The sequence below is a fragment of the Centrocercus urophasianus genome, unplaced genomic scaffold (assembly GCF_019232065.1).
Source record: "Centrocercus urophasianus isolate 14NV4802_14NV808 unplaced genomic scaffold, USGS_Curo_1.0 seq_55, whole genome shotgun sequence".
In the NCBI taxonomy this organism is placed as follows: Eukaryota; Metazoa; Chordata; class Aves; order Galliformes; family Phasianidae; genus Centrocercus; species Centrocercus urophasianus.
The window spans coordinates 1,122,493-1,137,902 of NW_024885144.1; the positions used below are offsets into that span (position 1 = coordinate 1,122,493).

Sequence of the window (15,410 nt, forward strand, 5' to 3'; positions counted from 1 at the left end):
CGGCTCCCCGGAGCAGCCCCCCACCCCATGCCCTCTCCTTGCCACGTCCTCCCGTCCCGCAGCGAAAGCACTGGCCTCGTGGCTCAGTGTAAGTGTGCTGGCATTGTTGTTTCTCACCCTAGCAACGGAGTTTCCTTAGTTTCCTTCCGATAGATGGTTTTTGTCCCTCTGTAGAGGCACACGGCCCCAGGGGAGTGCTTGCAGCCAGCAGGCATGTTTCCAGTCCTTCCCACACCCCAGAACACAAGGAGAAAACCCTCCAAAAGCCGCTTCCTTTGCTGGAGCTGTCGCCCTGGGGCATGTCCCAGTGATGGGGAAAGGAGCTTGTTGTGCAAATGGCATTTTCCCACCCTCTCCCCACCAAGCCGGTCCGTGGCCATCCGGATCCCTGCGTGCAGTCATCCTGCTTTGAGATGTCGTCATTCCTGGCAGCAGAACCCAGGTGCTCAGCAGAACAGTGTTGGTGTAAAGGTGCAGGCGAGGCAGATGAAGACGCTCACAGGACAGCAGGGAGGGCACAGTGAGCTTCCCGGGCACAGGGACGGGAGAGCGAAGCCCCCATTGGGCCATGTGAGTCCTTCTTTCCCCATCTCAGCACCCAGAGCTCGGTGGCCGCCCTGGGCTGTGTGACAGGCAGCTTTGTGCCCAAACCTGCAGGAATCCAGTTCCACACTTGCAGGCTTCTGGGCTCTGGGTGGGAAATCTCCCCAGCTGCTGCTTTGGGCAAAGAATGCTGGAAGTGCACTCTCCTTAAGCCACTGCCTTGACATCCACCTCCATGCAGCCTCCTGGGCCGCATCTGGGCTCAGCTCCTCCAGCAAACCCAGGGACGTGCGGGGCAATGGCAGCAAGCTTTGTGCAGCTGCTGCAAAATTGCCTATCGCCGAGGTCAGGTTATTGACCTAACCCATACCCAGGCCAGGGACAAATCGGCTCTAATCAGCTGATTAAAGCCATTTGTTTCCATATTCACCCCTGCTGGTTGCCCAAGCCGAGACCTTTGGTAGGAGTCCTCCTGCAGAGCTCCTGCCTCCCTGCTCTGCTCTGTGTCTCTTGGGCTTTGTTTCTCAAATGACTCAGAACTCAGAAATGAGAGTCAGATATTCCAAAATCATGACAATTAAATAATAGATTAAAAAACAGAGAGAGAGAGAGAGAGCTAACGAGCTGCAGAATAATGTTGCAGTTTTCAGTTCTTGAACATGACAGCGAAACTGGAGGTTTTTTTGTCTTCTGGTAGGAACTGGAGTTTTGAGCGGAACCACGCAATGCCAGCAGCTGCAATTGGAGGAAATAATGGCACTCCGTGAGCCTGTAATTCTGTGCTGCAAAGCAAAAGAGCAAGCAGGGCCCTGTGATGCTCATTAAAAATGGGTTCCTTAGCTGGAGCAGGGGGCAGAGGAATGGGCTGGGAAAAGGTGGTGGGGAATAGCTGCGTCCTGGGATGCTTCCCCAGCTCTGTGCCCAGCCCAGGTCTCCAGGAGCAGCTGGGAGCTGCACCGTTCTGCGCCCACCCTGCACCGCCTGGAGCTGTGTGAGTGCTGGCTAAATGACTCAGCTTCCCTCCCAAACATCCCACTGAGCGCTGCCGTTGGGAAGAGAACCCTAAGGTCCCTGCTTTCAGTTCTGCTGCGGTTGGGTGGGTGGCTGACTGCAGAGGGACTTCCACAAACAGAACCCAAATGCCACAGCCGAGTGGCTGCTGGGTGCTGGCCTGGGCTACCACAGCTACAGGAGCTGAGGCTGAGACTGGTCCAGGCTGCAGCGTGCCGCTGTTCCCTCCTGCTGATCCATGGCAGCATTGCACCAAAAGCTGCAGCTCCTTGCAGTGGTCATGCATTGTGTCTCTGCAGTCACTGGGAGGCACTGGGAAGCTGGTGCTGAGGAGCTCACCTGGAAATCCAGCATTCCGGTGTTTCCTGCCCTTGGAAATGGTGTTAGCTTCCAAATGACATCGTTACAGGTACAGGTCGCACTGCTTTGAAAGCTAACCACTGTGTGCAGGCTGTGCTCACAGCCTCTGGACTCCTCTTCTCTGGGCACGCCAGCAAACTCCCTTTGGGCTCCTGCAAACCCCCAGCATCAGCATCCCCCTTCAGACTGAGCTCCTTTTACCCCTTGCTGCATTGCTCCTACACATTTACCTCCCTCTTGCACCAGGAGAGGCGGTGACTCTGTCCCTCCCAGGGCTTTCCATGATAGCCCCATATTTCCAGACTGCCCGGCTGTGTGTCCTAGGGACACACCATGAAGGACAGCGGGTTTGCAGCCCCTCCAGCTCCTGCACCATATGCTGCCTGGGGATGAGCAGGGCATTCACAGTAGGACTGGCATCCCATAGGCTGCACGCACAAGCTCAGGCCCCTTTGATTTCCCCTCCAGCAGCGTATTTTCCACTGCATTTAAAAATAAAATCCAGCAATAGAAGCTGCAGCTAATTTTACGCCCAATTAGTTGTTCCCAGGCTCCTGCAGGATGATGTGTGTCCATCTGCCCAACCTCTCCACGTCTCTTTGGCCCAGTAGCACAGATGCGCTCGTGCAGTCAGGGCGGCACAGGCTGTGCACCCAGCTGGGGCACGGCGACACTGCCATGAGGTGGGGACACAGCAACCCACCCCAACATGGAGCTGGGGACTGCTGGGGGGACAGCCCAGCAGGGTGCGGGGCAGGCGGGCTCAGAGACCTGCAGGGAAGGGGAGGAGAAGAGCCCATGATGAGCACCAGGCTGCAGCATCTGGGGAAACGCATGTCACTGAATGGCCACCAGCTTCGCCCATCTTCTGAACCAGATCAAGTTTTGCAATATCCCGTATTCTCACAGCTCTCCTGGTTACGTGAGTCTGGGCTCACACTGAAGCAGAGTGCAGCATTTCCAGCCCCGCTGGCTGCAGGGGGAATCTTGAAGATGGAAATGATGAATACTGAACCCCCCCAGAGAAGAAAAAAATCCTTTCCTAAACATATTATTGACAAAGATTTCTTTCTTCTTCCTTCTCCCCCTCCTCCCCCCTTTTTTTTTCTTCCTCTGGCTGATTTCATGATTTCAGAAGATTTGAGGAGATTTATGGGTTTCTGAGAGTTGGCCATGGCACAGCAGCTGACTCAGCTCAGCAGAGGAAAACGTGCGAAGCGGCTGTGTCGGAAACAGCCCTTGGGGCAGAGAAGCAAAGGGGGAAGAGGCACTGCCTCGTGTGCTGGATGCTGCAGAGCAGGGGAAACCGTGGGGAGGAGGCTACCTCTGCCCCCAGCTCCATGCAAGGACACAGCACTAAGACGCCTCGCGCAAGCCTGGTTTTCTTACCAAGCCACCCACATTAAATATTTAGTGATAAAATCTTTTCACAGAATGGCCAGGGTTGGAAGGGACCCCAAAGATCACAAAGCTCCAACCCCCTGCCACAGGCAGGGCCACCAACCTCCACATTTCACAGCAGCCCAGGCTGCCCAGGGAAGCATCCCAAAGCAGTTGATGCTTTCTGTGCAGAGAGATCATGCCAGAGGTACCAAGACGGAACCTACTCTGCATCTATCACTTAGAAATGGCCTTTCCCTTTGAACTGTCCATAAATACAGAAAGAAAAAGAAAAGCATATTTTAAAATGTTCAAAGTGAACTCAAACCAATACAAAGCATTTTGGGCTCAAGAAAACTTTGGTTCTGAGGCAGCGGGGTGGCTTTGTTTAGTCCACAGGAAGAGAAAGCGCATTCCTCTTCCAGTCAGCCCTGCACCGAGCAGGAGCTGCCCGTTAGCAGCCCTGTGGAATGCAGTCACTCACAGCACAGCTCAGCCCTCCGTGGCTGCAGCACTCCCAGGGACACGTGGCACTGCTGCTGTGCACCTCGAGGCCCCGTCAGCACCGCGCTGCTCCTCGACGGCTGCTGCTCCCCCGGGAGGAAGCGGGGCGGATATCCGCCATGGCAGCTGTGCTTGACGTAATGGGGAGAGTAAAGTCACGGTCCCCATGGAACGCAGCTGTGGAAGAAAGTCGGAATTTTGGGAGCCCCACCTCCACCCCCTCCCCATCGTGCCAGGTCTCCCTGCAGAGGGAGCATCTGTCTTCAATAATCTGTACCTTGGAAGAGGCTCAGACGTACAGACAGCAATGAGAACATGTGCCAGGTCAGGGCCGTGCTGCAGAGACCTGCCGGGAGTGCTGTGCTGACGAACACCTGAGGGCACTGCCACCCCCTGGGAACAAGCTGGGATGGAGCAGCAGAGGCTGCCACAGTCAGGGCAGAGCCAATCTTTCACCACCCAGCAGGCTGCACTGTAACTGTGGGCTCAGCTGGGGCGGGGGGAAGGGGAGCACTGAGCACAGGTGGGTTGCTGCTAATGCAGGAGGCAGAGAGGTGATTTGGGACAGGAGAGAGCGCTTTGCAATGAGAGACCAGAGAGGTGAACAAGAGCACTGCACTGGGTGTCAGGTCACAGGGCTGAGAAGCACCAGGCACTGAGCGCAGCTGAGAGCAAACAGGCACTAGCTGCACACCCTGCCTGCCTCCGCTCCCTGTCCCATAGGGGACCGACTGACCCAGAACACACTGGCTTCTCCAGGTCCTCAGTTCACATCCCAGCGGTTTGCAGTGGAAAGAGCAGGCCTGAGTGCAAGGTGTGAGCAGCCTGACTGCATGCTGGGTACCAGAGCTGCTGCAAACTGCCCAGGGCAGAAAGGAAGCTGGCCAGGCAGAGAGCAGCTTCTGTATGACAGGGAGGAAAAGCAAAGGCACAAAACATATGGGCTGGGGTCCCAAGACGCGGCTGTTCCTGCTGGCATTCGGAATAATTGCCTTGCTGAGAGAGCAGCCCTTCTCTAAGGAAACTGCTGGGCACACAGCCCAGCCTCAGAAGGCATGAGAAGGGCATGGAACCAGGCAGGAGAAAACAGAAACCTCAAATAGACCTGGGTGACTGGACTCCTCAGACGGCATCACTGGGGACACAGAGGACGAGATCCCGCATCCCCTGGGGCACATTGGGGGCCAGATGTGATTCCTGGTTGAGCCCAGGCCCCTCTGGGGCTGCCTCTCGCCCAGTAACAGCCCCAACATCAGACTGCAGTACTGGGGGACCCCCTATGCTGTGTCACGCTGGAGCCAGCAGTTCTGGGACCTGCGATAGATACTTGAAGACTTGAGTGCTTAGGTGGCATGGCACCTTTCCGACCACCTCAGGGTCAGGGCTGAGTGCAGCTCATTGGGCTGGGCATAGCCAAGACCTGTCGTGCTGCAGCTGTGCACAGCAGCCTCCAGCTGTGAGCAGCACCCCTGGCTGCACATTCACAGATCTGTGCAAACACAATGAGACCAGAGCCCAAAGAGAAGGGAAGAGGCACACAGCACTGCTCACAGCCCTGGCCACGAACCTGGCTCTCATGGCACCAGATGGCCACGCTCACAGTAATAGGACGGTCAGGCACGGAGATGGGGGTCAGGTCCACGGCAACCCCACCAAGGAGCCCACAGCAACACGGCCAGCCCAGTGCCGGTGGCTCCCAGCCCCACGGAGGCCTTGCTTCCAACAGGAGCTTCCTATTTCCCAGGACTTCCCTGTGCAGAGCGGGCCCAGGGCCAGCGCTGTCTGGACAGGATGTTCCCCTGCAGCCAGGCATGCCCAGCACCAGGGCAGGGGCAGAGCTGCCCTGGCTCTGCACACAGAGGGGCATTGAGCAGAGACAATGATCCTCTCTTTGCTTTGAAAGACCTTTCGGACTTCACATCTTAGTGAAAACTGGGGCATTTATGGCAATTATCACTCCCTCCTTGCCCTGTCTGGGACTTGTGGCTGCCCCACTCACCACTTGAAAGGAGCCGCTGCAAAGATCGCTCTCCCAAGCACAGGAGGGCTTTGGCTCAGATCCTCCTGCGCAGCTCTGTTCCCATTCCAGAGAAGATGGAGGCACAGACAGCTCAGCTGCAGAGCACAGAAGTGCAGGTCAGCCCCTGCAGGGTGCAGCAGCATCCCGGCTGTACTGCAGGAGAGCACTGCTCAAAAAGAAATAGCATTAAATTCGTGAACAACACCAGCACCACCTGTGCAGGAGCCCTGCAGCACAGCTCCTGGAGGAACAGCCACAGGCTCCAAGGGCTGCAGGGTATGGGTGTTTTGTAATCCCACTGCACAGCAGAGAGGAAAGGCCAGGAGAGTCCCCAGCCCAACAGCACAGAGATGCCCAGATGGGAAAGAAAGGGGCACGGGAACACGACCTGGAGCACAGACACACTGGGCTCCTCAGGGCTGTGCAAACTCTGCTCACCTGCAATCCCTCCAGACCCAACAGGCAGGAACTGCAAGGCTTGAAGCAATAGATGGACTGATTCAGTCAGAGACAGAAAGATAAATTAAATAGATCAGCCCACTTTATTATCATCCCTAAAGACAGGTTACGAGGAGAGTCACTTTTTGTTAAGCCTCAGGTAAAACAGGCACCGGATACCAGAGGTGGCATCATGACAGGGATGATGCCTGTCATGCATCAGGCAGGCACTGATGCCCAGGGGATAACTAACACCTGCAGATAGGGAATGACTCCCTTGGCCTTGCTCTTCCTCCCTCTCCCTTGCGTTCTGCTGATCCCCACTCTGGCAGCAGGTGCAAGAAAAGAGCAGGGACTGAACGTCAATCAGTGAGCTTCAGGTCAAAGTCAGTCTCAGAGAGTTGGGTGGGACAAACTGCACTGGGTGGGTAAAAGGATCTTCTCAGGAATGGGCAAGGAGTTGGTCTGCACAGTTCCCAGCCTAACACAGCTGAAGCTGGCACAGCAGGGCAGGGCAGCACTTTTTGCCCAGTTTGGTGCGTTGTGCTACAGCACTGTGCCAGGAGTCTGAACATGAAACAATGCTGAAGAGAAAAGCCAGGGCTGTGCTAGGTGGGGACTCGCACCGATCACTTACAAATGTACCATCAGTAACAAGTACCAAGCCACAGAGGAAAATATTGCTCAGGTCAAGCCCCATCACTGAGCTGCATGGAAAGGAGAAGGTATCCCGAGACACACCAGTCTAACATCACCCATGCTTACACCACCACACAAAGCTGCCATTTCTCCACTAGGAGATGTGCAAAAGAAAGAGACCATCAGCCTCTTCTCCATCACCCACATTCAGTTAAACAAGAAAATGAGTCATAAAACCCCACTGTGAAATCAGGCTCATGCTGCAAGACAACCTCTCCTTTTAAAGTCATCATGAAAAAATATAGGTCTGGCAGTCATAAAGAAATGTTTGCCAGTTCAGGAAGATGAAGAGAGGTATCTGCCTCCATCTGCAAACAGCCTGAAAGAGCAGCTCAGAGGTACAGGTTACCTGATCCAGGTCTATGGCTCATCAACTACAGGAGCCTGCAAATGTGTAAACAGCGGCTATGGCATCACTACGGCAAACTGGAACGGGTTGTACCAGGGGGAGCACCAGCTCAGGCGTTGCTCTAGCCCAATCTGCTTCCTCTAGCGGGCAGAATACAGGCAACAGGGAGGAACTAGCCATGCCCCATTACAGATTTTCAATCCTGTTGTCTGACAGAAGGACAAGCAGCAGACAGGATGCCCTTCAGGGCAGGCTTGCCTTGGAATGCCAGATGGAATGTTAAAGATGCAGTATCTTTTTCTAAGAGCAGCCAGAATTCAGCCCAGGTCAGGCCTAGGGTACAGCAGCTCTCCCCATTCACACAGTAAGGGCAGCAGCTGCTTCCACCCGACACACTGGGGGTCGGGAGGTGAGGGAGCAGTTCACCTGCAGTCAGTTTTGAACAGGAGCAGCTTGTGAGCAGCACTGCTGGCCATGTCAGCAGCATGGCGGGAGGGGACTCGAGGCCTGCCCAAGCAGATCAGGGAAGCACAGTCCCCAGCTTCTTCCCACGGTGACACCATGGGCAGTTCCAGGCCTCCACGGGCCTTGAGATGAACACCTGGAGCAATGGACAGAATGGTTTCAGGACAAAAGCCCCAGCCCCACCAACCCCCTGGAGAAGCTTAATATGGGGCCAGGAGTGCTGGGAGACACGTGCTAGATGAAGGTGGAGTCCAGCTGGCTCATTTCGTGATTGCTGCGGGCACGTGCCTCAAAGAGCTGCTTGATCAAAGCAGATTTCTCCTGTTCCAGCTGGGTGATGCGTTCACTCTTGTCAGTCACCTCCTGCATTGGAAAGAGGAGAGAAGTGCTGCTCAGAGCTCTGTGCTGTGCCTGAGGCCTCCGTGACCTGGGGCAGGCCTAACTGCTCCATGCCCCCTGCAAACCAAAAGCACCACCTGCAGATGTCAGAATGCAAACGCCTGCAGCGAGCCTACCTGGGCATCGTTAGCATCTGCACCCTCTCGTGGTCTTCATCTGTCACAGTCTTTTCCCTACAGCAGGGCCAGTGAGGTTCACATTCATGGTCCCATACCCAGCAAACAGCCCAAGCCCATCACATGAGGGGCACTCAGTTGTGAGAGGGAAGGGCTCGAAGTGCAGCCCGTGGTCCATCTCCAGGATGACCAAAGTTGGCTAAGCTGAAGGATCACTTTCCACAGCCACATACTCTTTCTCCAATGGTTCCCTCTCAGCATTCTCCTCCCCACCACCCCTGCTCACCTTGGTGAGAAGCCGGTTTTGCTCCTTCAGCATGTTGATGGCTTGCTGGGAGACTGCAGAGGCTGGGGACACTGCAGGGGCAGTGGGGGTCAGCCTGCTCAGCGCTGAGGTGGAGTTCCCTGGCTGTGGAGAGGATGAAGGGAAAGAATGAGACAACGACCTCCCGGTGGCCCTCCTCAACCTGCCTCTGAGGCCAGGTTTCTGTGGCACAAGGGAACTACTGGGTTGGGAGCTGAGAGAAACCCAGCACAGGATTAAGATCCACCAGCACAGGCCAGTGTAGGGTCTCTAGCAAGGTTATTCCAGAGTAGTGTAGACAGAAGTGGAAGCACTCCTTGCAGCATGTCCTGCTCCTGCAAGGAGCCCATGCAGCAGCTGGCATCCAGGACAGTCACCTCTGAGAGGACTGACTCAGCACCTCAGCAGGATGCTTTCCCTGTTTGCACGCAAAGATCTACACCTTCAGGAGGATCTCCTTTAGGTCTCCATATGCCTTGAGCATCCTCCAGCCCAGACAAGTTGCACTTCCCTCTTGACCCATCTTGGCAACAGAGCCAAATCACCTCTCCATAGCCTAGGGAAGCTCTGGCAGCCCATATGCCAGCTTGGCCGCCAGCATGAGGGCAGGCCACTGGCTCACACAAGTGACTGCAAGCCGCTAACTTACTGTTCTCACCTTGCCCACAGCTGCCAAGAGGTCACCCAGGCAGCGGTTCACCTCCTGCAGCTTTGGGATCAGGCATCCCAGTTGGCTCTGGCTGCCATCAGGAAGGAAGTCCTGGAAGATGGGGAGAAAGGGTCCAGGTGTCAGTTCAGTGCCAGCTTCCAGGGAACCACGCTGCCCGATGGGGAGGCTCAGTGCCTGGCCATCCTCCAGCCCTGCCCACACCTCCCAGCACCAGGGCACTCCTCCATTCCCACATCCCAGCCCCACAGCCTCACCAGCACAAAGCCCACACAAGCCATGAGATGCATACGCGTTTAGATGCCATGGGATGCATATTGCCTCACAGCACAGCCAGCATGAGGGCCAAGGCCGTGGTTGCTTTGTCAGGCTGGAATCCTGATCCTGTGTGCAACATGGCAGGACATGAGTAGGCCTGGCTAGCTGTGCTGAGGGCACATGCTGCCTCAAATCCCTCTCAGCAGGCCCAGGGGAGAGCCCCATGGCTGGCATGTGCCCAGCAGAACATCCCAGTCAGTAGGGAAGGGTCAGCTTTTTTTTTTTTTTTTCCTGGGAAAGCCACTGCCACGAGGCCAGGCCTGATCCCATCCTTGCAATGATGTCTCAGCTCTGCATCAAGTGTGTGGATAAACAGAGAACAGAGGGATATGCTTGCTGCCTCTCCCTCTTTTCTGCCGGGTGGGGCTGCTCCAATTCCCCCCACTCATCTGGGATCCCCAGGCCAAAAGTGCAGGCACACAAAAACAACATAGCAAGGCCAACACCAGGTTGATGTCCAGCCCAAACAAGATGTCCAGCCCAGTTCTTCTAGCCCCAACCTGATGTGCATCCCCAAAACAAGCCCCAGGCTCACCGTGCTGGTTTTGTTTTTCCCCAGCAGCCTCTGGCGTTCTTGCATGCAGTGGATGTGCTGGTGGTACCACTCCCGGGCACGCTCAACCATCTCCAGACCCTGAAGCAGGAAATCCTTCTCCTGTTCCAGCTCCTTCATATGCTTCAGCTGCAGGACAGAGCACAGACGTTACTCCCTCCTTACCCAGTCCAAACCAAATGTTCAGAGAATCACTGCCTGGTCAGCTCCCATCTGAAGGCCCCTAGGAGCAATGTAACCTAGGCCCCTTTCTGCAGCCCAGGAAGCTGTCTTCTTCACGAGGCACAAAGAAATTTGTTACTGGCAGCTGTGGCAGCCCCTCTTGCCACAAGCAGCTGCAGAGGAGTTGGGTGATGGCCACTGGCTGATCCCGGTTTGGGGTAGGTTCTCCAGTTTGGGAGAGCAACAGCAACAGTCAAAGGGCCATCAGGTCATCTCTATTTTCCTGGCCAGGGAATCAGGCCTGCTCCCCATCAGCTCTCACTACAGAAACAGGTTTCTCTGCTTTGTCATTTATCTGAGCACATGCTAAGAAGAGGGCCTGCAGCCACCCCTGAGGCTGTGAGCTCCATAGGAGCAGAAGCAACTCACACTGCTGTCAGGGAGCAACCAAGTCACCCGCACAGACCAGAAGCCTGGGCAAAACCTACTGCCTACTTACCCAGCCCTTTGCTTTCCCATTTGCTTCACTGCCTGAAGCATCTCTGAGCTGAGCAAAGCATGCCTTTCTGCTGACAGGTTCTGCTTAGCCTTCAGGTTTGAGCCGCAGAGCCATCTGCAGAGGTACTAGGTATGTCCAAGTGACAGGGAGAGGCTACAAGAGCACCTGAAGCTCTTGCCCTTAGGCCCAGCTCAGGCTCCCACCAGCACCCCCTCTCCATTGGCCCCTTGGCACTGCACTGCCACCAAGAAGTCACAGAGCTGGCAAGAGGAGTCTGCTCCCCATGGAACAGAGCATCCTCAGCACAGCAAACCATCAGCCCTTGCCCAGCAAGTCTGTGCCTCCCCCCAACCTGCTCCTCCAGAGCTGTGCCCCCTGCTCACATCCTTGCAGCTGCTCTGAAGAAAACAGGCCAAGAGCAGCCCCAGCCCTCCCCTCAGCAAACAGCCACCTGCTCTTTCTGCCACGATGCCACCTGAGCTCCACTGCCCGTGGCACAGACCGGGCACCAGGAGCTCCCCCACAGAGGGCAGGCTGCTCTCCTCATGCCCAAAGAGATCCAAGCAGTGAGCCTGGAACTTCTGCTGTCTGGAGAGCACGAGAGGGAGACTCAGCTTAGAAGTGACCCCAGGCAGACCCCCCTCTCCAAGCAGACAAACATTCCATCCAACCATTTGGATGTACCAAACATTCCTTGAGGATGGCAGCACTTCCCTGTCCCCATCTCCACACCGGAAGCCCTGCAGCTGCCACACACCAGCCACCCCATAACACCAGGGCTGTTCTTGCTCCCTCCGCTCCTGGAATTGCTGTTGACAATACAGCAGCAACACACACACAGGCTCAGACAGACAGAGGGGAACATACCCACAGGAAGAACCGCAGAGCCTTGGTACTGCACAGGCTGTTGCTGAGGGGCATGAAGAAGGTGCTGTATGTGGCAAGGACCCCCATCCAGCTCTGGCTGCAGCCTGTGACTGCCTGTCCCATCCTGATCCCACCTGACTTGCTGGTCAGCATAGAGACGGGAGGAAGGAGCAGCAACCTGCTGAGCTGGGGAACATCAGGCAGTTCTGCTGGCTACATGGACAGATGGCATCTCCCTGGGTGCAGTGGGATGGGATACAGCATCTCGGGCAGGGCCAGGACAGGGAGGTGGAGTGGGCACAGCAGGTTTTGGTTGGTGCTGCCTGTGGTAGAAGGGGAGGGGAGAGTGCCATGCCCCGGGCTGCCCACAAATTAAAGTGCTCAGCCTCTCACAGGCCTCATCCCAACTACCCTAAGGCCATGGAGAAATGGGGCCAATCAATGGACTCATTGAAAAAAACAAAAAACCACACCATCTGAGCAGACATTAGCTGTCCATCTTAAATCCCTGGGCTGCAGCACAGCCCCCAAACTTCTGCTTTGCTGATCAAGATTAACAGGTCCTACTGTACTCACAGGCTGCTAAATGGACATCAATCTCTTCCACCCCCACCCCTGTGGAAATGGAGCAAATTAGCCTAATCACAGCTGTGTGCCCTGGCTCTGCAGGGCCCAGCATCCTTCCAGCACCAGGGAGGATGGAAGCATAGCCAGACAAGAGCACTGCCCTGCACACAGACTCAGTCCTTGCTAGATTCAAACCTGCTCCAACTGTCTCTGCTTACTCAAATGTGGAACTGGCACCCAAATTGTTTGGTTCTAGGGAAGGCTTCTCACCCCCACTGGGTAGTGCCAGGCATCTCATCTCTGAGAGGAGGAACACAAAGGCAGTGCAGCAATTGGATATAAAGGGGATGGAGGGAAGAAATGTGGGACACCTGACTCCCATATCCTGCATGGCAACTAAGCAGTGTGGTGAAACAAAGGTAAGAGCAACACTTGCCCAAAGCAATGGTATGTGTGGCAGTCCCAGGAACAAACAGCAGCTTCCAGCTAGACGCCCTGGCCATCAAAGCCCTTCCTCACCAGCACCAGGAAGGATGTGGAGCTGGTGGAGCACTGCCACCTCTGCTGCACTCCAGCTTGGAGCTGCACGCACAGACAAGAGCCCTGCCAGAAGAGGGGGTCCCCTCCCCAGGCAGCCATCAAAACCTGAGGAGCAGAGGGATCCCAACCCGGGCAGGCACATCCACAGTTATTGCCTCTTGTCAGCACCTCTCGGCTGAGATGGAAGAACTTGCATTGCTGCAAGCCCAGCAGGCCTCTTTGCATGTGTGCATAACCCAACCCTTCCCAGGCAGGTCAGGCCAGGCCAGGCAACACAGTGTGTTGTTTCCCAAAGCCGGGCGATGCTGCACAAGGACAGCACATGCAGCCGCCGGCTGGCCCCGACCAGGCAGCGAGTGACACCAGGGCGTGAAAAGGGGAAGTGCAGATGTGAGAGATGCAGTCTTGCCAGCAGCTCCTTAGCCATGAGACAAAGCAAGGGAGGTTGGACGATCATTCATTCTACAGACAAGATCCTGGCTCTCTTCCCAGTCAAATTTTGCTTAAGCTTGTGGGCAATATGCCCAGTCAGCTTCTACATCTCAGCTGGGAGCAGCACAGATCCCTTGGTCTGGGTAACCTGATCTAAGTCTCTCCGCTTAGCAATAGAGAGAGAAGCAGATCTCTTGGTTCCAGGCTTCCCAGCCAAATTCATTTCAGATGTTTGCAAAAAAAAAAACTCAGTAGTCATGAGGATCAGTACACTAGAGCCCTGACCTACATCATTTGGCAGAGGTCACAGCACAAGGCCCTTTCCCGTGCTCTGTCCACATTCTGGTGGAAGGGAAGCCTGCAGTGCTGGCTCTGGCTGCTCAGGGTCCTCAGGCTGCAGCACAGCATGCCTCAGCACCACCAGTCACCAGTGCAGCGCACACATGACTTTGCTGGAGTGCTTGAAAGGCCCAGAGACCAACCTGCTGAGACCACTGCAGCACTGGGGCCTCCTCCTAACATCGCAAGGTAAAATTTTGTCTTTCCCAGCCCAAGCTTTTGCCCACGGAGAATGTGTTTGACTGCACAAGTGCCAACTCCATTGAGTGACCTGGCTCTTGGAAATACGTACCTCCTCCTTCCCCTGCACATTTCTAGAAGCAGAATACCTTGGAAATAACTGCAAGGCCATCATGTACACTAACAAAGCTTTGTAACAGTAACAGCAGGACCTTCGACATCCAAAGACCCTACAGCTCTCACGTGCAAAGCAGGTGAGAGAGAGCAATAGGCCCACAGTGCTCATATCAGCAGTGAGGGACCTCTGCAATGCCCTCACCCGGGGCAGCAGCCCACGACAGGGCTGTTCTCTTACCATGCCAAAGTCCACACCATTGGCAATAGTGTGTCTCCGGTGTTCTGCACGTCCCCTCTGATGTCTCCGAATGTCTCCAGGGCCCGCATGGCCACCATCTCCTTGGTTAAGCCCAGCAGACTTAACATCAATACCTGTAACAGAAGAAAGCATAAGGGCTACTTGCAACAGAAACCTTTCCACTGCCCCTCCATGGTGCTGTCTGAATAGCACTCCTGCCAGCTGACCAGGCAGGGAGCACCTGAGAAAGCACCAGCCATAGCACCTGCTAAAAGTCTTCATACAGGCAAGACAGACCTCAGTAATACCTCACTTGGTCGTGCCAGGCATGCAAGTGCTCTCTGTGGTCACCTTCTGAATAAAGGAGGCAGCCTCCAGGCAGTGCTGCTTCAGTCTCAGCACAACCAAACCACCGGCAACACCGCCTGCTCTGGCTCTGTGCTCACAGGACCCCTGGCTCCCATTCAGGCAGCACAGGCTCTGCAGGGCACTCATCTCCTCCCAGAGGCAGTCGTTTGGTGATGGGCTCAGCAACACAGGTGCTCCTACAGCCTATTTGCAGCAGCCTGGCAGCACCAGAGAGCGTCAGGGGTCAGCCCCATTCTGGACACATGGCAGCTCTCACAAGGAGCTTGCACTGGAGGCGGCTACAAAGAGCAGACTAGCTCATTACAGAGCAAACACTTTCCTTCCCCACACATATGTGTGTTTGTTGCCCAAGGTTTGTTGTTGATCAGAAGCCCCACGCCTATGGTCTTAACACACAGAAAATCTGGCTCTGGGGTTTCCAAAATTTCATTAAAATCCTAACATCCTATTTATCAAAAAGCTGATCTACTACAAACACACGACACTGGTCCAAATCCACACGTAACCTATTTCTGCAGATTACGTTCAGGCTGCCAGGTTTTGAGCAGGATCAGACGCCTCCTGTCAGCACTGGATGACTGTGTGCAGAAGCAGGTATGGGCTGAGCACCTGCCCAAGTCAGCACATCCCCCGTGCCGCACGCCCTGCCAGAAAGGCAGCCCTGCAGCCATGTCCAAGCCAGCTCAGCTCTGTGTTTTTGGACATGCTGTCAGAGCACCACCCTGCTGCTGAGCACCATGGCGCCAAGGCACCCAGGGGTGCAGTCAGCACCCTCTGCTAACATGCCTGGGCAGCAGGCAGGCTGCACTCCCTTCTTGCTCCAGGCCCCTGCCAAGTGTCCAGCAGAGCCTGCCTTGTGCTCATCCTCTCACTCCCGTGGCTCCCTCTGTTCTCTAGTCACAGATTTTTGCTTTCCTGAAGAGATTCTTTGTTATTCCAAACAAGAACCAGAAAACAGTAGCAGGGAGGCAGGC

General features: G+C 55.4%; 1 protein-coding gene across 1 annotated transcript in view; it reads right to left on the reverse strand.

Moving 5' to 3' along the window:
* Positions 1-6,359: 6,359 nt before the first annotated feature.
* Positions 6,360-15,410, reverse strand: part of SAPCD2 (suppressor APC domain containing 2) — a 13,250-nt gene continuing 4,199 nt past the window's right edge. The window contains 5 exon segments of the mRNA XM_042835826.1: positions 6,360-8,132; positions 8,571-8,693; positions 9,247-9,348; positions 10,109-10,255; positions 14,068-14,201. Of these exon segments, the coding sequence (XP_042691760.1) occupies positions 8,004-8,132; positions 8,571-8,693; positions 9,247-9,348; positions 10,109-10,255; positions 14,068-14,201 (635 nt within the window). The 3' untranslated portion in view covers positions 6,360-8,003.